The 24,628-nt window shown below is 44.3% G+C and overlaps 1 protein-coding gene across 1 annotated transcript in view; it reads left to right on the top strand.

Annotated features, from left to right (window-relative positions):
- LOC149459297 (cyclic GMP-AMP synthase-like) overlaps positions 1-14,964 on the top strand; it is an 88,996-nt gene extending 74,032 nt beyond the window's left edge. Inside the window, exon 5 of the mRNA XM_089681380.1 lies at positions 11,206-14,964. Coding sequence (XP_089537506.1) covers positions 11,206-11,545 — 340 coding nt within the window. The 3' untranslated portion in view covers positions 11,546-14,964. The remainder of the gene's footprint in view (positions 1-11,205) is intronic.
- The last annotated feature ends 9,664 nt before the right edge of the window (positions 14,965-24,628 follow it).

Here is a 24,628-nt window from a genome sequence, read left to right as displayed (position 1 = left end):
GAGGAGGAGGCACTACAGCACTCAGCGCGGATAGAGGGACCCTGCTGTGTGTTCAGAGTCTGGTGAGCTGTCCCCTGGAGAGAGTAGGACACATCATTTACACTTTGCATATAGACAGGGACATCCGCACCCCACTGCTGGGATCTCACCCATCCGGGGCCCTGTGCAAGCCACAGATCCTCCTGCCTGCTTTGCCCCTCACCACCAGTGTAATTGAGACTGTCTGCCCCGGGGACTGACACATACTGGGAGATTGCATCCTGCGACTGCCCCTGGTCTTGGGGTGCTTTGTGTTGCTCTAGACACTGAGATTGGACCCTCTCAGCCCAGAAACCTAGTGAAATCTGATGTAACCCACACCAGCTGAAACTCCAAAGAAGCCTTCAGCTGCTATTTACTTCATTGTAAGGACTAAACGTGCACCAACTAGAGCTCCACCGTTACAAGGACTGAAGTGGGGAATCTGGCTTAGTAGCTTTATTAGAGGTACCTCTTTATTGCATTCTGTTCTGACTCTGAGGTGATTTTTGGCTAACGCCCCTCAGAAGCAGAATCATACACCGGTGTGGGTAATACATTTCATTGATAGAGCATAAGTAAGTTTATTTGTTTGATATCAGTTGTATTCTACTTAAAGTGCGACTCTGCCATCCGGAGATTTTTGGCTGTGAAGCCCTCTAGTGGCAGACCAAATTTACTGCATTGCATAAAAGAAGAAAAGTAAGTTTTGAAGTTGAAAGGGGAACCCCACCCCTCTACACTGCAATTCATTCTCCATAAAATTGTTCTTGTTTCATTTAACCCTGTGTCAGCAAATTTCTTGGCAGGGTATTTGCTATTCATTACCAGTTGTGCCAGAGGGATTGAGTTTGCTTAGGGTTGGATCTATTGAGCGCAGGACCCATAATATATTCCAGCTTGTCCCAAGGGGCAGTGCTACACAACATTTTTTTTAATGATCTAAAATGCAGCCCATTGTTTTCAATGTGCCTGCACACTGCATACTGATCAGTAGAAGAAAAAAAAAAGAAAGACATCTGAGTTGCCAGTCAGTTTTTTTGTGTGTATACTTTCAAATACACAAAAATACCATGCTTCCTGCTTGTGTGTCCATACTCTGAATTACGCACAAGTGATATACAGCCCATCCTCGCATTTTTTCTGTCAGGAATGTCTGACGCTCATTCATCAGTCATTCATCACTGTTTGCAAAAGGCCTACATGTTGGGATATGTTTCTGACACTTATTAAAGCAAAACTGCAGGAGTTCACCTATCTTGTAAAATGTGCTGGATTAGTAGGGGTTAAATTAAATAAAATGCATGCTACCTCATGGACTTATCCCTTTAACTTACAGTTTACTTTTTTGTGCCAGGAGCATAAATCTGACAATGCTTCCAGCGCTGTGACGATGGACCCCCTGGTCTTAGATTCTGAGACTGCAGAGTTATGCAGCTGCTGTGTACGCCCTTCCTCTTCTTCTGACCAATCACAGAGCAAACCCATTGTCAGGGAACAAGAAGATCACTGCAGCACATGAATCTGCACAGGCGCAGGATCCTGACAAGGCATACAGGCAGGCGGGCACTAGGATCCAGGCGCGCCTGTCACCAATGACGGAACTGGCAGGCACTGGGACCCAGGCACGCCTGTCGGCGCTGGGCGGGCTATTTAAGGAGCACCTCAATGATGATTCACTGCTGACTGGTCTTCAGCCTCCCCCTGTGGCCTGCTGTTCCTGTGTGATTCCTTTGGTGCTGACCCGGCTTGTTCCTGACCCGACTCTGATTGCTCTCCTGCTCCTGGTTCCTGACTTCGGCTCTGCTCCTGACTTTGGCTTCTCCTACTGATTCTGTACCTTGCTGCCCGACTGTTGATGACTTTGGCTTCCTTTGACCCTGCTCCTGTCCTGTGCCCTGGCTACCTACCTGCTCTGCTGCACATCAGGCATTATCCAGAACCTGCTCTGTCTGCTATTACAATACTCAAATTGGAGGATACACTGCCTTCTCAGGCCATCATCTGCAAGAGCCACAAGCAACCACCTCAGGTGCTCTTGTCCCCCTGGTCCCTAGACTCCCTCTGTTCCAACCTCAGCGGGGTCAGGGCTAGTGACACAAGTGAGGCTGACCTCGTCAATTTAGTCTCCTATCAGGTACGTGACAGTACCAGTCAGCCATGATGGAGTCTGAAAGGGAGGCCTCACACCTGGGGGACATTCACCAAGCAGTAACTACCTTGTTCAACGTAATACATGAGTTACAGAAAGACTTTGAACACTTGGAGAGCAAACTGCGAACTGACTCTAATGTCCTCTTAGACACAGACCTCAATACTACCCTTGATGTGGTCACGCAAACAGAGACCAGTATAACCTTTGAAACTTCTGCTCTGCCAGAACCCCGGGTGCCTACGCCCGAGTTCTTTAAAGGGGATTGCGGGAAGTTCAGGACTTTTCATAACTTCTGTGAGTTATATTTTTCCCTGCTCCCCAGGACTTTCTTGGCACCTAACACTAAGGTGGGATTCATTATCACACTCCTCAGAAATGAACCCCAGTCCTGGGCCTACCACCTACGTGAGTTGGATTACCCAGCCTTAGCTTCTGTGGACTCCTTCTTTACAGCAATGGCACAAATCTATGATGATACTTTCCGGCACCAAACTGCTGAAGTCATGCTCAGTAAGCTACAACAAGGCCAGAGACCTGTGGAAGACTATGTCACTGATTTCCGTATCTGGTGTCCTGATACCCAGTGGAACGAGTCTGCTCTCCGCCACCAGTTCCGTCTCGGTCTTTCCGAAAATCTGAAGGATGAGCTGGCTCGAGTGGGGGTGCCAACCAACTTGGAGAACCTGATAGACCTGGAGATTCAGATTGACCGCCGAATTCGGGAAAGGCAGAATGAGAGGTCCAATGGGAAGATTTTGATATGCTTTGAATTAGGACCTCCTACAAATGTGGCCTCATCAGCATTACCCACCAACTCCACTAGGAGAAGCTTCTGGAAGCCATAGTTATCCGCAGTGGAACGCGTTTGCCGGCAGAAGTCCAACCTCTGCCTCTACTGCGGTGATGCAGGTCATTTTGTAGCCACCTGCCCGGCCAAATCCCACAGATACTCTCCCAGCTGTTTCTACATGATGCACCCTCAAGGGGCAAGTCGGACACATCTCTCTTTACATCTGCAGCTAAAACTGGCCAAAAGGACAATCAGGGTCCCAACCATTATAGACTCAGGTGCCTGTAGCTGCTTTTTGGATGCACAATTAGCTATGCAAAACCAGATTCCACTCCGTAACAAAGCACACAGACTTGCAGTTCACCTGGCTGATGGATCTGGTATCAGTTCTGGCCCTGTGACACAGGAAACCATGCCAATATTCTGCTACTCTACTATGGGACACCAGGAATTCCTATGCTTAGACATCATTACCTCTCTGATTTTTTTCAGTCATTCTCGGCATGCCCTGGCTAAAAGCCCACAACCCAACCATCAATTGGTTGTCCGGAGAAATCTCTTTCACCTCAGAATATTGTTTGAATCACTGTACTCCCAAAGGGACTACTGAGGCAACTCCTCTACTCAGCATTCACTCTGACCCTGAGACCATGAAACTTGTTCCTGCAGCATACCATGAATATCTGGACGTCTTCAATAAGAAACGTGCCAACTGCCTTCCTCCCCATCGCTCATACGATTGTCTTATTGAACTCCTGCCCGGTGCCGAAATTCCTTTCGGCAGAATCTATCCCCTATCCAAGGCTGAATTAGAGGTCCTCTGGGAATATATCAATGAGAGCTTGGAAAAAGGCTTTATTCGGCCTTCTACATCACCTGCAGGAGCCGGTATCTTTTTTGTGGAGAAGAAAGACCATACTCTCAGACCCTGTACTGATTACCGAGACTTAAACAAGATAACGGTAAAGAATCGTTACCCCCTTCCGTTGATCCCTGAACTATTTCAAAGGTTGCGAGGAGCATGCTTCTTCACAAAACTCGACCTCAGGGGCGCTTACAATCTGGTGAGAATTCGGGAGGGTGACGAGTGGAAGACGGCTTTCCGAACTAGGTTCGGACACTTTGAATATCTTGTGATGCCCTTTGGCCTCTGTAATGCCCCAGCAACTTTCCAACACCTGGTGAATGATATCTTTCAAGACTACCTGGATCTCTTCCTCATTGTCTATCTGGATGACATTCTGTTTTTTTCCATTACCATAGAAAGCCACCGGGAGCACGTAAAGAAGACTCTGGATAGATTACACCAGCATCGTTTGTATGCAAAAGCCGAGAAATGCAATTTTGAGAGGCAATCCATCCAGTTCCTTGGGCTAGTGATCTCTTCTGAGGGCATCTCTATGGACCCCCAAAAGGTGTCCACCGTCTTAGAATGGCCCATCCCAGGAGACAGGAAAGCAGTGCAATACTTTATTAGTTTTGCTAACTTTTATAGAAAATTTATCAAGAATTTATCTGGAATTATCGCACCAGTAACACAGCTTACCAGGTAGCATATTCCCTTTAAATAGACTCCCAAAGCTCAAACAACCTTCGAGCAATTAAAGACTATGTTCACATCCGCACCTATTCTGAAGCATCCGGATCCTGCTCTCGCTTTTGTCCTTGAAGTTGACGCTTCGGAGAATGCAGTTGGAGCCATATTATCCCAAAGACAGGGACTCAAATCCCTTCTGCACCCTGTTGCATTTTTCTCCTGAAAATTGAGTGTTTCCGAAAGGAACTATGATGTGAGAGACAGAGAATTACTCGCCATTAAGGCAGCATTGGAAGAATGGCGCTATTTACTGGAAGGTGCAGTTCATCCCATTCTCATCTTCACAGACCATAAAAATCTTAAGTACCAGAAAACGGCGAAACGCCTCAGGCCACGACAAGCTAGATGGGCACTATTTTTCTCTTGTTTCACCTTCCATCTGACATACTGTCCTGGAACCAAGAATGGCAAACCTGATGCGCTCTCCCATATGTTCCCCGTTGCGCAGTCTGAACCCGACACAATTCTGCCTGCCAAAAACCTCTTACTCCTTCAGACAGACCTTGTTACGCAGATGAAGGAAGCCATGAGTAGTCACCCACCTCCCATGAATATGCACTTGCAATTAAAAGATGGCTTGTATTTCCACAAGGAGCAGATCTTCAAATTCCGGACTCTTGTTCTCCAGAGATGTCATAACCATCCACTAGCAGGTCATTTTGGGATTCACAAAACCTCTGAGTGTCTGAGTGGGTTTCCTGTTCTTTCTGGTGGCCAAACACAGTGAAGGATTGCCAAGACTACGTGAGATCTTGCACAGTCTGCCTGAGAAATAAATCCGATAAAGCCAAGACTTGGGGCCTGTTGGAGTCCTTGCCCATACCAGAAAAACCTTGGAGCATGATCTCAATGGACTTTATTGTTGAATCTGAAGGATTTACCACTATCTTCGCAGTGATTGATCGCCTGTCTAAGATGGCTCATTTCATCCCCTTGAAAGGGACTCCATCGGCCACAGAAACTGCCTCCGTTTTCATCAAAGAAATTGTAAGATTCCATGGTGTCCCCCTGAATATTGTATCTGACCAGGGAGTGCAGTTCACATCTAAATTCTGGAAAGCTCTGTGTGAGGCATTAGAGATCAGGTTATGCTTCTCATCTGCTTACCATCCCCAAACAAATGGACAGACGGAGAGAACAAATCAAACTCTAGAGCAATAGCTCCGATGCTTCTCCTCGTATTCGCCAGACGACTGGGCTTTGCTCCTTCCATTAGCGGAATTCTCCTATAACAATTCCATCCATTCTGCTACCAAGCAATCTCTGTTTTTCGCTAACTATGGATACCACCCCACCTTTCTTCTAGAAATACCAGTAGAGGCCGCTGTGCCGGCAGTACAAAAAAGGATGGAGTTCCTCAGGAGAAATGGTGAAGTCCTACAAAAAACAATTTCCGAAGCTCAGGCGAGCAACAAGAAATTTTTTGATAGGAACAGAAGGGGTAACCTGGAACTGAAACAAGGGGACAAAGTCTGGCTATCCATGGCGAACCTGAAACTAAGTTGTTCATCAAGGAAGCTTGGTCCAAGGTTTCTGGGACCATTTCCTATCAAGAGAAAGGTGAACCCTGTAGCGTTTGAACTTGAATTACCAAAAAATTTGAGGATTCACCCAGTATTCCATTGCTCCTTGTTGAAACCACACATCCCAAGTGGGTTTCCTAACCGGAATCTGGAGTCACCTGCGCCAGTGTTGGTCGAAGGGAACGAAGAGTATGAGGTTGAGGCTATTCTGAACTGTAGGAAAAGGGGCGGACAGACCCAGTTCCTCATCAAATGGAAGGGTTACGGACCAGAAGATAATTCCTGGGAACCGTCCACTAATGTCCATGCCCTACGGATAGTTCAAGCCTACCTCCGTCATCATCCTGAGAAACGAGCCCTAGTGGGCATCCGGAGGCTGCCCATAAGGGGGGGGGCAATGGCAGGGAACAAGAAGATCGCTGCAGCACATGAATCTGCACAGGCGCAGGATCCCGACAAGGCATACAGGCAGGCGGGCACTAGGATCCAGGCGCGCCTGTCACCAATGATGGAACTGGCAGGCACTGGGACCCAGGCACGCCTGTCGGCGCTGGGCGGGCTATTTAAGGAGCACCTCAATGATGATTCACTGCTGACTGGTCTTCAGCCTCCCCCTGTGGCCTGCTGTTCCTGTGTGATTCCTTTGGTGCTGACCCGGCTTGTTCCTGACCCGACTCTGATTGCTCTCCTGCTCCTGGTTCCTGACTTCGGCTCTGCTCCTGACTTTGGCTTCTCCTACTGATTCTGTACCTTGCTGACTGACTGTTGATGACCTTGGCTTCCTTTGACCCTGCTCCTGTCCTGTGTCCTGGCTACCTACCTGCTCTGCTGCACATCAGGGATTAACCAGAACCTGCTCTGTCTGCTATTACAATACTCAAATCAGAGGATACACTGCCTTCTCAGGCCATCATCTGCAAGAGCCACAAGCAACCACCTCAGGTGCTCTTGTCCCCCTGGTCCCTAGACTCCCTCTGTTCCAACCTCAGCGGGGTCAGGGCTAGTGACACAAGTGAGGCCGACCTTGTCAATTCAGTCTCCTATCAGGTACGTGACACCCATTCAGGAATACAAAAGCTTCTGTAAATGAATGGCAGAGAGGAGTGGCAGGCAGAGTAGCTGTGTGTGAAAACAGTGTCTCTCTTGTCAGAGCTCCAGAAATATTGTGATATCTGTACTCCCTGAGCTCAGTAGGTGGCATGCACCTTGCTGGACTTAATTCATATTATGCCAGCACATTTTACAAAGTGGCTGAATTCCTGGAGTTCAGCTTTAGAATATAACTAAAGGGATTAGAATATCTGGTTTTTATTGCTGTCTGTGCTCCCATTAGGGACATTCACCCTCTCTGTTTGTCTTATTTCCGATTATAATGAGAAGTGAACATAAAATAAAATCACATAGTATAGGTTGTCCCCAGAACAGGATTAGTAGGGATATCTTCCAATAGGGGCACCAGTTCTGGTGACCTTGGTGACAAGGGATTTCCTCACTTACTGCTCATGGCTGGATCTAGGGGGGTGCTGGGGTAGACTGTGCCCCCCCTGGCAACCCCCCCATGGATAGTGTGCCCAGGCAGGGTTGCCAAACCGTTGGTCAGGGAAACAGGGTGTAGGGGCAGCTGGCTGCATCAGCCAAGTCTCAGTGTGTCACAGACCCCAAGCAAGGAGCTCTCCTCCCCCCCTCACCTCTGCATAGACAGGAGAAGAGACAGGACTCATCTGCGTCAGCCCCTCTACCCCTGTCTGCCCCACCCACACATGGCCAGTGCGGTGCCTCTGAAAGGGGATATGGGTGGGAGATATGAAGTACAGCCCCTAGAAGCTCCATCCTCTCTGCATGATTGATGATGCTGTCTGAGTCTTCCAATCCCAGCCTGGGGGGGAGTGAACACTGAGAACTGCTCTATGACTGACCTGTACCCATCTTCCTCCCTTCTCTCCCCCTCGCTGTTCTCCTATGAGCTTCACAAACTTGCGAGTTGATTTCATGTCAAGTACTATTGAGGATGGCTGACCAACTACTACATGCTTCTGTTTAACCCCCTCCTGCCCAGAATCCCTTTAAGAGCTCCTTCACACTAGCTTTGGTCTCGGAAGAGTGATCTGTGTTCAGATCACTCTTTAGAGAGCATTTGACAGGCAACGAGTAGGTGTTGTATCACCTCCTCACCACTTGCTTTAACTCCTGGAACCCCACATTAGCACACCGCAACCGTATACATTGCATGCAGTTGTGAGGTGCTTGCAGAGCAGCCCCATTCACTTGACTAGAGCACAGTTATCAGGCACTGTGCCCACAGAAAGCAACACAGGGTATAATTTTTGTCATGGCCACAAAACAAAGAATCCCAGTGGCAGCATGCGTACAGTCCAGCCATGTGTTGTCAACCATCTGTAAATTTACAGGCACTATTCTCCTGTCCTAAAAAATCCCCTTGTCATCAGCTCTGAACTGCACATGCACAATAATGGAGCCATCCTATTAGAGCATTGCCAGGCTCGGCCTCAGATCAGACAGCAGGGCAGGTCCGTGTGTGCCCCTGTACAGTGACATCATGGCACTTATCAGGCATGGCTTATATTTACACCCTCCACCGCATGAGTGTCAGCCGAACCTGGCAGTTTGCTAATTGGCTGGCTCTGGAACTGTGCATTTGCAGTTAAGATCCAGCAACAAGGGGATTTTTTTTGAAAGCCTTTTCATGCCAGCCACCTGCCAGTGGTGAAAGGGGCACTCTGCTGGGCTCTGATGTAAGGGGAGGTACTCTGCTGTAAGGTGGGACTCTGTGAACTCTGATGTAAGGCGAGTCTTTGAAGACACCAATTTAGGAGGGACTTCTGATGTGTAAGGGGAATACAGTTGACTTTGATATAAGGGAGAACTCTGATGTGAACATGGTGCTCATCCTGACTGCTACATTCTATATGTTTTTCTTTTTTTTTTCTTACTCCTGACCAGGGGCAGACTGACCATTTGGAAACTTGGGCACTGCCCGAGGGCCCGGGGTCAGTAGGGGGCCCCATGAGATACCCCTGCTACCTTTTTCATAGTCTTTTTTGAGTTTGGGCAAGGACACAGGGGCCCCATGATCCCCTATTGCCCGGGAGCCCCATGAGTTGTCAGTCCGCCCCTGCTCCTGACCCATATACTTTATACATTATGCTGTACATAGACCTGATCAGGGCGTTTCATTGTCTCAACTGTTGTTGGTTTTAATGAAGTTCTTCTTTAGCCATTTGGCAACAGCTCTATAGCCGAATGATGGCTATAGCGCGGTTAAACAGTTCTGAGAGGGCGTTATATGACATCCTCCCATGCACCCCAATGGGCACGCACCCGGCGATCTCCACGATCGCTGTGTCCTACAGACACAGCTGATCACGTGATGTGGTAAAAGACCAATCACAGCAGCCTTTTACCACGTGATCAGCTTGGTCCACTGATATAGCAGATCACCGGGTAAATACAGAGATGATCAGTGCCCAGCAGTGCTGCCCACCTGTGCCCAGCAGTACCGCCCACCTGTGCCCATCAGTGCCACCCATCAGTGCCCAGCAGTGCTACCCATCAGTGCCACCAGTCAGTGCCACCTATCAGTACCCATCAGTGCTGCCTATCAGTGCACATCAGTGCTGCCTATCCGTGCCACCTCATCAGTGTTGCCTATCAGTGGAGCCCCATCAATGCACATCAGTGAAGGAGAAAAATTATTTGGTTTTTTTTTTTCAAATTTTTTTGCACTTTTTTGTTTATAGAAAAAAATAAAACACCCAACGGTGATTAAATACCACCAAAAGAAAGCACTATTTGTGTGAAAAAAATGATAAAAATTTAATATGGGTACAGTGTTGCATGACTGCACAACTGTCATTCAAAGTGCGACAGCGCTGAAAGCTGAAAATTGGCCTGGGCAGGAAGGGGGTATACGTTCCGGGTAGGCAAGTAGTTAAAGTGTAAGTTCACCTTTATAGAAAATCTGTAAGATGACCTAACACTGGACCCCTATCCATCCCCCCAGTCCCACTGTACTTACCTCCCACAATCCTGCACTGTCAGGCTTCTGCATGCGGCTCCACTAATCAGGGGATTTGAAATCCCTTTGGCTTCCTCTCCTCTCCTTGCAGTGCTGACAGGAAGTGCCATTCATGTGATAGTGCTGACCAATTAGAATCTGTCTGGATCGCATTGGCTGCACAGTACTGAGTGGAGCTTAAACCCCTTGGCGCCGGTGCCTCCCTTTAAAGGTTTCAGAAGCCAGGAGGCGGGGTTTTAAGGTCATGTGACCACCATGATTCGTCGTCACATGATCGGGAAAGGTCCCGATCGAAAGAGGAGATTGAGGCCTTTCCATGAGTACCGGACATGTGTGCTGGGAGAGCACAGGGCGCGCGCTCTCAGCACATATGTTTTTCTTAATTGCACACAAATGTGCGGCCGTTCGGCGTCAAGGCCCAGGTGCCGGGAGGCCGCACATTTGCGTGCAGCCGGCACGAAGAGGTTAAACCATGTGGCATGCAGAAACCTGACAGTGCAGGATCATGCGAGGTAAGTACAGGAGGGTTGGGGGGTGGTGTGGGAAGGGTGCAGTGTTATGTCACTTTACAGATTTTTTTTTTTATAAAGGTGAACTTACACTTTAAGGTAGGCTCAGTAAGGCATCCCATACATCAGTCATTTTTTTTGTTCAACCAGCGGGTTGAACAAAATAAAAATTCAATTCCCACATCCACACATTTGACACTGCTAACCAACTGTACTCTGCCCTACTGATTTCTGTTTCTGTACACTGTCCTATTGACCTCCAATCCCCTGCCCCCCTGACCTTTTTTTTTTTACTGCACCCCCACATCAGACTGGCTAGATCCAGCCCTGTTACTGCTTTGTGCAGTGACACAAAAAGTGGAGATGGAACACCTAAAACATCTAAGTAGACAAAAAAAATGTGAAAAAATTTGAAATTACCGCAAGGAGATTTTGCTATTGGAGTATCCAAAACATTTAAGAAATCAGGCTCTTTCCCTAGAACATAAATATTACTTTTCAGCTGACTTACTCTTTAATATACAGAAAAAATAATTGACTCCTTATAAATAACTATTACTTTGTTATACTTTGACAGGAAACTATGCCTTAAACTGCTGAAGCATTTACTGGATCTGCTTAAACATAATGGAAGACAGCAAAAAAAACTGGATAAATTCTGTTCATATCATGCAAAGACTGCCTTGCTTCATCTATGTGCAAAATATCCTAGAGATGAAGAATGGAAATTAGAAGACCTGGATATGTGCTTTGACAGATATATACGTTCTTTTCAAGTACATCTGAAATATGCGAGTCTACCAAATTTTTTTATACCATCTCATAATCTCTTCAATCTGGACAATGTTGTTTGCAAATTGCTTTATGATCTAATAGCTGATGAAGTAGAACAAGGGTATCCATTGTTTGACTTATAGAACCGGACCCTGGCTCTAAAAAATGGCCAAGCTTTAGATGTTGAGGGTCACACTACCAGCCCATCGTGTCCCACTGCCAATCCATTTTGTCCCAATTGCTTCAAACAAGTGATGTCCATATAATGAAAAAATACTACGGCGCTGGTCCACAGAAATCTTGGCTGGCTGGGACATATGGTACAGTAAAAAGTAGGCATAGCAGCTATCCAGGTATTCCACAGGCAGAATATGGTTTGTACAAAAACAAAAAAAAACAGAGAGCATACATCCACCCTAGTGTAACAAAAAGATTAAAACGATTCTAAAGGTTCATATTTTTTTTTAAATAACAAACATGTTATAACTACCTGCTGTGACTTGATAAAGGAGGCCACGCCTCTAAAATGCATCATCATATTAACCACACAGACCATGTTGATTACCTCTCTCTTCCGTCCTGGATTGTGTTCCATTGGGACAGAGCGTGGCTCCGGCTGTTCCGGGCGCTTGTGCAGAAGCGCCAGCACGCTCTCCTCTATCACCACCGCTCTGCTGACATGGAGAACTGTCATCCAGAGAGCACCATTATTACTCCAGTCCTCATTTCCCACCACAGTGACCACCAGGGAGAAGCTGAGGAGGATATTTTATTCATGTGCCTGACAGGTATCATATCATGTGAGTGCAAAGGTTTTAATCTTTGTGTTATACCAATAAATGGAGTTACACTAGGACGGATGTTTTTGTACCTCAAACCGAAAAACTGAAGGTTTTTGTAAGGTCACTTTTGGTGAAATAAGTAGAAATTTTGCAAACATTTAAATTCAACGTTGATTTACATATATTTTTACTGTTTTACCTGCCAAAAGTTTTGTAATTTTGATTTACGCATTTTAAACTCTGCATAATCACACAATGGATTTAGCGTTCTGGTGTAGTATTTCACCTTGTTACTTGTTACTTCCTGCATAACCTGTATTCCTTGAGCAGAGAGCTGGCCTAGGAAGCAGAAGAGCTGGCTCCGAAAAAAAAATTATTCTAAATCTGGATGTTGCAGAGTGATCTTACTCCATAGTAGAGGACAAATATATTTTTTTTAAATTATTTTTATTGATTTCAACATGTAAAAATACAGCAACTGTCTCAGCAGCAAAAACACAATACAAAAATAACCCATTTCCCCCACCCCCCCTTCACAACAATAGTGCAATGCCTTTACATAAACAGAGAAAAATGCAAGTGCCACAATCGTACAAAATGTAAACTGTACATATGATGTACCCATCAGACTACAAGCAGGGTAATATTATACAATCCGTGTATATGAGCTAATTTCCAACCAAATTCAAGAACCTATATAATAGCAGGTGCATCTGTAAACCCTTCCAGAAATCAGGCTAGAGTAGAGGAGGCCAAAACCCAACTATGCCAGACCTTATCAAACTTTATGGGTGAACCTCTGTTCAAGTAGGTCGCCTTATATAATGGTAGCATCTTATTAATCAAGGATTTCCAAAATGAGGTAGTGGGAGCTACAGGCTTCTTCCAATGGAGCACAATAGCCTTACGAGCATAGAACAGGGTCTCAGAAAGGAGGGTTCACTATGCATGTAAAGGCGCTAACCCTTCCACCAGACCAAGAAGACACACCGATATAGTTTGTGGAATTTGCAATGTTGTAATATTGACCGAACCGAACCACCCCACTCCAAAAATCTTGAATCTGTGCACAGGACCAAAAAATAAGATCAAAGTCCACCAAGGAAGATGTGCAGTGCTAGCATTCAGCCGAAGCTGGAGCATACATAAATGCCAGCCTAGCAGGTGTGTAATATAATCTATGCACCAATTTAAATAGTATGAGACGATCCCTGGCCGATACCAAGTTGCTGAAAGGATAATCCCACGTATCATCCCAGTCATCTCCCTTCAAATCTGGGACCACAGAGATCCATTGCAAAGAGCTCTTTATACACCTGAGACATGGGCTTCTTAAGAGTATCAGAGCTAAGCAGCTGCTCCAGCTCTGTGGATTTGCCAACCATAGTAGTACCCCCAAACTGCACTACAAAAGCATGACGGAGTTGAAGGTATCTAAAAAAATACCAATTTGAGAGGTGAAACCCGAGTTTAAGTCCATCAAAGGGAAGAAGCCTATCGGTAGAGGTCAGATAGTCAGATTTAAAAATGCCACAAATGCAATTAGTTCAACCAGTAGAAAAAAAAATGAATAAATAAACTAAAAACCTCTGTATACAAAATCCTATACCTACTGTTGATCCAAAGGAAGGAAAAAACCCTTATAAAGGAAGGCAAAAACCCTTATAAAGCATGGTCCAATTTGCTCCAACAGGGGAAAAATCCTTCCTTTTTCCCTTTTTCCAATGACACAGCAGATCACCAGGTAAATACAGTTGCCGGTTATCGACTGCACTATCCTCATGCTGTCACAGCGTGAGAAAAGTACTGCCGATAACCGGCAATTGTCAGAGAAGCGATCGGCACTGATCATCAGTGCCCTGATGATCAGTGCCTAGTAGTGCCACCCACCTGTGCCACCCACCTGTGCCCATCAGTGGCTCCTATCAGTGCATCATCAGTGCCAGCTCATCAGTGCTGTCTATCAATGAAGCCTATCAGTGCTGCCTATCAGTGCAGCCTCATCAACGCACGTCAGCGAAGGAGAAAAATTACCTGCTTGCAAAATTTTATAACAAACAATTTTTTTGAAATTTTTGGATTTTTTTGTTTATAGCTCAAAAAATAAAACACAGAGTGGCAATTAAATACCACCAAAAGAAAGATCTATATGTGTGAAAAAAATGATAAAAATTTCATATGGATACAGTGTTGCTTGACCGCGCAATTGTCATTCAAAATGCGAAGCGCTGAAAGCTGAAAATTGGCGTGGGCAGGAAAGGGGTATAAGTGCCTGGTAGGCAACTGGTTCAAGATTACATGGTAAAGACTTTAATTCGTGCTGTGTATAGTGTGAATCCTTGTGAGCTATTATGAATGAAGCATTCAGTGGGTGTTAAACAATTATTTACTATTCTTTGGTGTTTGGTGCGCTGGCACTTACACAAACTCACTTGGTAGTGTCAGATCAGTATATAAGGTATTTATAGTGCCGCGCTCCTATTTATATACATATATCTCTCTATATCCAATCTGTACTCATTCTGCTTAATTAATAACTATATAAATCAAATGTAAATCATAATGATAAGTGATATTCCATAAACTAAAATGATTGAATAATTATCAATATATTACCAATACACACATAAACAACCTAAATTCGTGTGATAAATAATAATCAATATAGGACCTTGATATAATGTGAATGATAAATAATAAATCGATGAATGAAATACAAATATAAATATAATTAGTGCCACTCTAATTATATGTGATCAATCCAGCAATATTTGTGCAAGAATGTTCCAATGTGCACGTGCATTAGTGTAATACATAAATAAATAAATAAAGTCTTTATAAACAAGTGCCAAAGTGCAGGTGATTCCTTATTCCCTCTCGCCAGGTGCCTTATGGTCTCCCTATGCGCTCACCTTTATATTTGCCTGAATGAATTTAGGCAAATAGGCTTTTTGATCCTTCCAGGATCGGTGAATTAATGCTCTGTATTTAGATGTACAAGGGTATGGATGTAGGTACTCCTGTACTCTCCTCTTTCTCCTTTAGCAACTGCTCATACACCGATATTAAGACCAGCTATATCTCCTTATTCCCCTCCAGGGGTCATCTCCTTCTCATTTCCTCCTCTCACCCATGTGGGATTTAAGGGTCTCTAATAGCAGCTGCTATGGACAGCACCAGAATCAGTCTGAAAATCATCAGCATGTCTTTGGAGTGTGGGAGGAAACCAGAGTACCCGGAGGAAACCCACGCAGGCACAGGGAGAACATGCAAACTGCAGGCAGGTGGCGCTGTGGTTGGGATTCAAACCAATGACCCGAGTGCTCCCAGGAAGAAGTGCTAACCATGTAGACTGAAATATTCACAAACCAGAAGTGTTCAATACCTCCAGCTTTCAGAATTGAGCACACAGATGCTTCATACTTTCTTATACCTTCTCCAAGCGGCACGTGAAGACATCCATACCCTGGTACATCTAAATACAGAGCATTAATTCACCGATCCTGGAAGGATCAAAAAGCCTATTTGCCTAAATTCATTCAGGCAAATATAAAGGTGAGCGCATAGGGAGACCATAAGGCACCTGGCGAGAGGGAATAAGGAATCACCTGCACTTTGGCACTTGTTTATAAAGACTTTATTTATTTATTTATGTATTACACTAATGCACGTGCACATTGGAATATATTCTTGCACAAATATTGCTGGATTGATCACATATAATTAGAGTGGCACTAATTATATTTATATTTGTATTTCATTCATCGATTTATTATTTATCATTCACATTATATCAAGGTCCTATATTGATTATTATTTATCACACGAATTTAGGTTGTTTATGTGTGTATTGGTAATATATTGATAATTATTCAATCATTTTAGTTTATGGAATATCACTTATCATTATGATTTACATTTGATTTATATAGTTATTAATTAAGCAGAATGAGTACAGATTGGATATAGAGATATATATGTATATAAATAGGAGCGCGGCACTATAAATACCTTATATAAAGACTTTAATTCTTTTTTCAAATATAGGGTACCACATTGGCTTCGCACCAGTCTATTGGTTCCACCAGTCACTGGAAAGTCTAAAAAAATAAAGAAACAATGGCTTTAAAGAGCTTAATCCATCTGATCCAGGTTTTTTATCCATCTTTATTTTGTCTGTTTCTGGACTATATCAGTTTTTAACCGTAGTGGTTCATTTGAGACTGCAGCAATGCTATTCCAATATTAGGTAGTTCATAGATTTCCCTTTTCCTTTGCAAATCAGTGCATAATTTGTTAGATATGCATTTCTTTTGATTTTTTTTGTTGTTATTCTGTCTCTCAGTGTTACAATACACCCATCATTTTTAGACTTATCATTTCTTTGTGAGTGGGCAAACATTCAAAATCAGCAGGGGATCAAATACTTATTTCCTTCACTGTATGTACAAATCAAACTATACAAAATTTAATAAATGATTCAACAATTGCAATCTTTGATGTTTCATCATTTCTGAAAGACATGATTTATTAACTGCTTAAGGACCACCCTATAGTACATTTACTGCTACAGGGCAGCCCCTGTGTGCAGGATCACGTATATGTACTTGATTCTGCATTTCCGGGTAGGAGGCGCGCGCACGCCCTACCCACGCCTCTGATCACAGCCCCGGGTGTTAATCACCGGGTCCCGGCCAGTGATTACCCGCCATCGCCCGGCAGGGGCGTATCTACCTTGAGGCAAACAAGGCGTTTGCCTAGGGTGGCAATTTGTAGGGCGGGCATCACCGCCCCCTGGAAGAAGGGACCTTGTGAGCAGCGGTGGACAGCCATGCAGGGCCGCCATCAGAGGGGTACCTTCGGTACTCTTTCAGTGGCCCGGACAACAGGAGGATCGATGTGGGGGAGGGCAGTTGTAGAGCGATGCTCCTGTACCTCTCCCTCCAGCAGCTGATGAGCCAGGACCAGGGGACAGCCTGGAGCAGGGAGAGGAGGGAGAGGAGGAGGTGAGCTGTGCTGCGTTCTGTGGGATCTCCCTGCCTCCCTCCCTGCACTGGCAGATTGTATGGGGCTGCACACACCCCCCCCCCTCCTTCCTGCTGCCTGGAGATCAGCAGCCCTTGGTGCAGGTGTGTGTTTGTGTGTGTAGCCCCATACCATCTGAGAAACGAAGGGAGGGAAGAAAGAGGGAAAAGAGAAGGAAGAAGAGAGAGGAAAGAGAGAGGGAAAAGGGAGAGGGGGAAGAGAGAGGGAGAGAGATAAAGAGGGAAGAGAGAGGGAGAGAGAGAGAGAGAGAGGGGGGGAGGGAAGAGAGGAGAGAGGGAAGAGAGAGAGGGAAGAGAGAAGGGGAGAGAGAGAGAGTGGGGGGGGGGAGAGAGGTGGAGAGAGGGAAAGAGAGGGAACAGAGAGAGGGGGAGAGAAAGAGAGGGAGGAAGAGAGAGAAATAGAGATGGAAGAGAGAGAGAGCGATGGAAGAGAGAGAGGGCGAGAGAGAGATGGGGGAGAAAGAGAGAGGGGTGGAAGAGAGAGGGGAGAAAGAGAGAGAGGGGGGAAGAGAGAGAGGGGGGAGAGAGAGGGAAGGGAGAGAGGGGAACAGAGAGGGAGAGGAGAGAGGGGGGAGAGAGAGGGGGAAGAGGGGGGAGAGAGAGAGAGGGGGAGAGAGAGTGGGGGAAGAGGGAGAGGGGGGAAGAGAGAGAGGGGAGAGAGGGGAGAGAGAGGGGGAAGAGAGGGGGAGAGAGAGGGAAGAGAGAAAGAGAGGGGGATAGATAGAGGGGGAAGAGAGAAAGAGAGGGGGAAGAGAGAGGGGGGGAGTGAAGAGAGAAAGAGAGAGGGAAGAGAGGGGAGGAGCGAGAAAGAGAGGGAGAAGAGAGAGGGGAAGAGAGAGAGGGGAAAGAGATGGGGGAGGGGGAAGAGAGAGAGGGAAGAGAGAGAGGAGAGGGGGAAAAGAAACAGGGAAGAGAGAGAGGGGGGGAAGAGAGAGGGGGGGAGAGAGATGGGGAAGAAAGAGAGAGGGGGAAAAAGAGAGGGGGGAGAGATAGAGGGGAGAAGAGGGGGGGAAGAGAGAGAGGGGGAAGAGAGAGAGGGGGAAGAGATAGAGGGGGGAGAGAGAAGGAGGGAAGAGAGAGAGGGAGGGAAGAGAGAGGGGGGGGAGAGATGGAAGAGAGAGAGAGAATGGGAAGAGAGAGAGAAGGGGGAAGGGAGAGGGGGGGAGAGGAAGAGGGGGGAAGAGAGAGAGGAGGGAGAGAGGGAAGAGAGAGAGAGGAGGAAGTGAGAGGGGAGAGAGAGGGGGAAGAGAGAGAGGGGGGATAGAGAGAGGGGAGAGAGAGAGGGAAGAGAGAGAAGAGAAAGAAAGGGAGAGAAAGAGAATCATATATACATACACACATTTATTGATTCTCTCGCTCTCTCATTGGGGGGGGGCGCAAAATTTTTGTGTTGCCTAGGGCAGCAGAAAATCTAAATACACCACTGCCGCCCGATGATTACTAGCAATCACCGACAGGGAGGAGGGCTGCATTGTTTACCAACAGCCCTTCTCTCTGTCAGTTTGGGCACACTGCTCTGGATGGCTGAACGTAGATCACATAATAACCAGACTGAACCTTTCCCACAGCCCCATTTTTTAGGGGGAGGGAAAGCACAAAAGAGAAGCGTTCGTACAGAGGAAGCAGAGGAGGGAAGAGGATCAATCGATCCAAAAAAGAGGAAATTATAACTGATAAGGGAATTTTTAACTTAAGCGGAACCACTCAACAAGAATTGAAGGTTTTAAATAAAGGTTTGAAGTATGCACCAAAAGCAAAATTAAACAAATTTCAAATGTATATAGACATACATAAGTTTACCAGACGACTGGCAATAAAAAGATATTTTTTGAACAAACCCTCAGTCGCAAACCATAACGCCAACAAGACATCTGGTTCCAATTTGAAAAATGCTTCCTTCTTCAATTTCCCCCCCCCCCCCCACAAACCCAATCACATATAAACATCTTTAAAGAAATGGTACTTAAAGACATGGAGTCTATTAAAATAAAATGTCCATATAGCCAAAAGGACATAGATACAGGACTAAAATCCCTTGTTGAGAAGAAAGATCTTGTGATAAGACCTGCCGATAAGGGAGGTGGGGTTTTGGTTTTGAATAAAATGGCCTATATAAGGGAGGTCCAAAGAATTTTGGATGATAAGGATACTTATCTGTTACTATCTAAAGACCTACTAACCACATACAAGCGGTCCTTAAAACAATTAATTAATAAAGGCTTCGATAGCAATATCATCAGTAAAAAAGAAAAGGAGTTTTTGTGTCCAAAAGCCCCTAGACTCCCGGTCATTTATTGTCTCCCTAAGGTACACAGAAACCCTACCCACCCCCCTGGGAGACCCATAATAAGTGGAATAAGGTCCCTATGCTCCAGGATTGGTCAATATATAGACCTACAGCCCTTGGTCCTAATCACACCCTCTTACCTTAAGGACACAAAGCAGGTATTAAATGAGACTAAGGACCTTACGTGGAATCCTGATATGTTGACATTTCTAGTAACTGCAGATGTTGCCTCTTTGTATAGGAACATAAACCATGAAGATGGCAAATCTGCAGATGATTATTATCTCAGTATGACAGAGAACATTTCTACTAGGCACAAATCATTTATCCTAGAATTACTTGATTTTGTTATGCATAAAAACTACTTCTGGTTTGATAACAAATTTTACCTGCAAACGAGGAGGGTAGCAATGGGAGCTAAGTTTGCTCCCAGCCTGGCCAATCTATTTATGGCCAGGTGGGAGGAGGATATGATATATTCCAGAGAGTGGCCAGAGCTCTTATTTTATAAAAGATATATTGACGACATCCTCCTCCTATGGCAAGGGGATGAAGAGGCACTAGTTCATTTCTTTGGGTCTCTAAATAACAATAACCTGAATATTCAATGCACATTTAATTACAGCACTACTAAAATTGATTTTCTAGACATAACGCTAGTGAACAAAGGAGGATATTTGACATCAGAAGCTTTTTTTCAAGAGCACAGACAGGAACAGCTACATTCCAATGGATAGCTGTCATGGCTGGCTAACATAGCCAAGGGCCAGTTCATGAAGGTGAGAAGAAACTGTGCAGATATTGATACTTATCACCATAAAGCCGCCATCCTCAAAGAAAGATTTGTAGAAAAAAGATACAACATAGAAATCACAACAATAAAGCAAAAGCAAGCCACCAAAAATGACACGAATTACTGATGTCATTAGCATATCTCCGACTCACTTGTATAAGTGTGGATACATAAACCCAAAGAACAGCATACTAAGCAATATGATAGTGTGACAAGGACACACCTATCTGAGAAAAGAAGGTTTCTAGATGATCCACGCGGAGTAATATGAATTCAAAGGAATTTTAACAATACTTTATTTGATCACATAGATCATAGGGAGGTTAAACATGAGCACGGTGTACATATGAAAAAAATAAAATCATGTTAAAAAACACTTAGCGTCTTCAGTTTAGGGTCATCTTAGCCAACAGAGCACCATATAAGGCAGAGTTGTGTAATGATGAAATAGTTATCCTGGGTTTCCGTAGGTTTCCCGCTTTATATTTTAGTGAACCATGTATTCAGTGGGTGTGTTCCCAGTATATGTCAGGGACCTCCTGGAATGTACAAGCTGGAACACAAAAATACATAGTATATGTATAGAAATATGGAAACCAAATCACATCCAAAATTTACCAGGCCTCCCTCCACAATAGTCAATGGATACTGCTGTTACCTTCTCAATAGTGAGACTATCATACCCGCTTCTCAAGTGTAGGGACTTCCTGGATAGGCACCCCAAATGAAACAAGGTCCACAGTACCAAATGATTCTGAGGATGTATATAGAAAAAAATATTAAATGTATAGATCATGGGCATCAGGTGACCCCGAAAACAAAACACACGTAAAATGTGGATATATTACCATCAATGAGGATCAAGAAGACTTCTGTCGACTTGAAATAAGATCAGGTCCTTGATGCTTTTTCAAAGATGCATATGGGGGTGAGGAACCAGGTATACACGATGCGTGGATTTCAAACACAAATAATGTGTATGTAGCATATAGCAGGCCGTAGATACCTGAGTTTAATATACCCAATAAAGGGTTTCCAAAAATTGCTCAATTAGAGAAGGTTATTTGCGGTTTTATAAGGATGTGGCTATGTCACAGCAAAAAATACCTGAGTAGGATAGCGTATATATATATATATATGTAGACCCTCCTCCAAAGAGGATTTCCAAAAAATTCCCCGAGTATACAGGGTAAATTAGGCCCATAAAACATGCCCTATTAACACCATGTAGGCTCTGTAAATCTCAACAGCCGTAAGCTTTAAATAACTTGCCACCGGTGGAAGGTATGTTTCCCTGAGGGATTGCCGTTTGCGAACCGCTGTGATAATAGCCCACTGGTAGTTCTCAGAGGGTCTTGGGCCTACCTAGCAGGGAGCTGTGACACCGCCGTTCCTTCCCGCCTCGTGGGCGCCGCACCCAGTGAAGACGCCGAGCGTAGTGACGTCAATACGTTGACGCGTTTCGTCCGCCAATCACCGCAGACTTCGTCAGAACTGGGAGGGGACTTTAATCCTTTGCCTTATATGGTGCACTAATTGCATACCAAAAAGTCTCCACCTCGCCATCTTGTGTTGAAAGAATATCACTACATTGGGAATATCCAAAGTGAATTAAAACATATATCTTGAGTTTTTAAAATGATTGCTGGATGTAGAAGAGGAGCCTAATTACTATGGATCAAGTCATCTTCCAAGAGGATAATAAAGAGGAGATTATTATTAGCATATTTCATGTTCACATAGGGAAACATCAAGACCAGGTCCAGCTACCAGAATTTCAAAATCAGTCCTATTATTTTATATGCTCACCACCCAATTGGAGTAGAGGAGATTGCATAGTTAGATTCATATTTTGTCCACAGAAGCCCATATTTAATTCATATATATGATATCGCAATGTAGATTATAACTCAGGGTATATAAAGAGTTCAAGGGAATTAATTTCAAAAACACCCCAAAGTTGAGTTCTGTATTTAGTCCAAATGGGACAAGTGCCCCTAGGGTATAGATCCAGAATTTTTCTTTTTGTAGGAGGACTTTGTCAAAGTCACCCCGACGAGCCGAAATATTCAGCAGAAAGATCCCTTTTACTTTTAGACCATCTGTTTTACCCCCGTGTACTTCTTTAAAGTGTTGCGCCAGTGGGTTCTCTTTTTCTCCCTTTCTTACATTCCTATTTTCATTTCTAATGTCTCTCAGATGTTCACTGATCCTAGTCCTAAGGCTTCTTTTTGTTTTACCTATATATATCTTTTTACATGGACATTCTATCATGTATATCATTTTACTACTAGAACAATTAATAAAGCTTCGTATTTGAAATATCCTAGAGTTATCATTGTTGAAGAACTGATTGGACTTATGTACAAATGGACAAATCTGACAATGACCACATTTTAAACATACCATATACGCCAGTCTTCCTAGTTAGCCAGTTTCTTTGTGGTGCCCTCTGAAATTCTGATTGTACTAATATATCATTTAGATTCCGAGTTCGTTTTGCCACCATATGGGGGCTCTCTCCTACCACTCTCGCTATCTGCGGATTTTGAGTTAGTAAATGCCAATGGGAGTCCAGGGCCTTCTTGACTTCATCCCATTGTTGTCCAAATTTAGTTATGAATCTTACCGGTTGGTTTTCAGTATTCGCAGCTGCCTTTGGTTTTGATTTATTAATTAGTTCCTCTCTTGTTTTACCGAGGGCTCTTCTTTTTGCTCTTCTTAGGGTTCTGTGTGAATAGCCCCTCTCTCTGAACCTTTTATAGAGCTGGATAGATTCATGTCTATATTCTAATTCTTCTGTACAGTTTCTTTTTATTCTCTGGAACTGACCAATAGGAATTCCCTGTTTTAAACTCCTTGGGTGATAGCTATTAGCATGTAAAAGTGTATTGGCCGCTGTTTCCTTTCTAAATGTTTTAGTGACCAGTTCATTTTCGTGGACAGAGATTGATAAATCCAAAAAAGTTATCACCTCTCTATCCACTGTGTAAGTGAGTTTGATATTTCTATCATTCTTGTTCAAAAATTCCATAAAGCTTTTAAGCTCATCCATACCTCCATCCCATACCATTAGGACATCATCAATGTATCGCAACCAGGTTATTGCATATTGTTTATAGGGAGTGGAGGGATATACTAGCTCCTCTTCCCACAGACCTAGATGTAAACATGCGAATGCCGGGGCCCAGGGTGCTCCCATGGAGGTACCACATATTTGCTGATAGAAGAAGCCCAGAAACTGAAAACAGTTATGGGTCAGCATAAACTCAAGCAAATCCAGTATAAATTCATTTTGAGCCTCCATTTCAGGAAAGTATATCTCCAGAAAATGGGCCACCGCTTTCTGTCCCCAAGCGTGTGGGATGGAGGTATACAATGATTCCACATCAATGCCCACCAGGAGTGCACCTTCTGGTACTTTTACATTTAGAATCTTTTTAAGTACATCCCCCGTATCCCTTACATAAGATCTGAGTTCTAAGACCAGATCCTTGATTAAGTCGTCTACAAATTTACCTATTGGTTCCAGGGGGCCACCAATAGCAGATACTATAGGGCGTCCCGGTGGTTGAGAGGGAGTTTTATGTATTTTTGGGATTACATAGAAGGTGGGAATATTATATGTATCAACTGTCAACATATCACATTCCCGTTTGGTTAATAAGTTTGCTTCACGTGCCAATCCCACTTTTTTATTTAGATCAACTACAAGTTTTGGGAACGGGTTGTTATGTAGTTTGCGATATGTATCCAGACTCTTCAACTGTCTAAGCACCTCCTTCTCATATTCCACACTCTCTAGTAGTACTACATTCCCCCCTTTATCACTCTTTTTAATCACAGTGTTTTTAGCATTTTTAAGTTCCCTAAGGGCTATTCTTTCACCCTTAGTGAGGTTATCAGCGTTCCTCATTGTCCAGTCTATTTTTCCAAGATCATCATGTACTAGATCTAAAAAAGTACTTAGCCATTTATTTTCCCTGATATTAGGCATTCTTCTAGAAGGAGTTTTAAGTCTAGTGTGTCTTTTCCACTTGTTAGAAACATCCCCCTCCCCAGGTTCACTGTCTGTGGGAGTCTCCTCAAGGAGACTAATGAGATCTCTTAATGCCTGTTGTTCCCTCTCTGAATTCAGATCACAGGGATTTTGTTCTTCTCTAGATACATATGGAATTCTTAAAAGGATCTTTCTCAGAAACAGGTTTAAGTCTTTATAGACCTCAAACAGGTCCATTTTATCCGTAGGAGAAAAAGTTAGGCCTTTCCGCAGTAAATCATAGTGTCTTTTTTTCAATACAAAGTTGGAAAGATTTATT

The sequence above is a fragment of the Staurois parvus genome, unplaced genomic scaffold, assembly GCF_062004578.1.
Source record: "Staurois parvus isolate SC_StPar_1 unplaced genomic scaffold, SC_StPar_1.0 ptg000264l, whole genome shotgun sequence".
In the NCBI taxonomy this organism is placed as follows: Eukaryota; Metazoa; Chordata; class Amphibia; order Anura; family Ranidae; genus Staurois; species Staurois parvus.
This window is presented reverse-complemented; position numbering and strand designations above follow the sequence as displayed.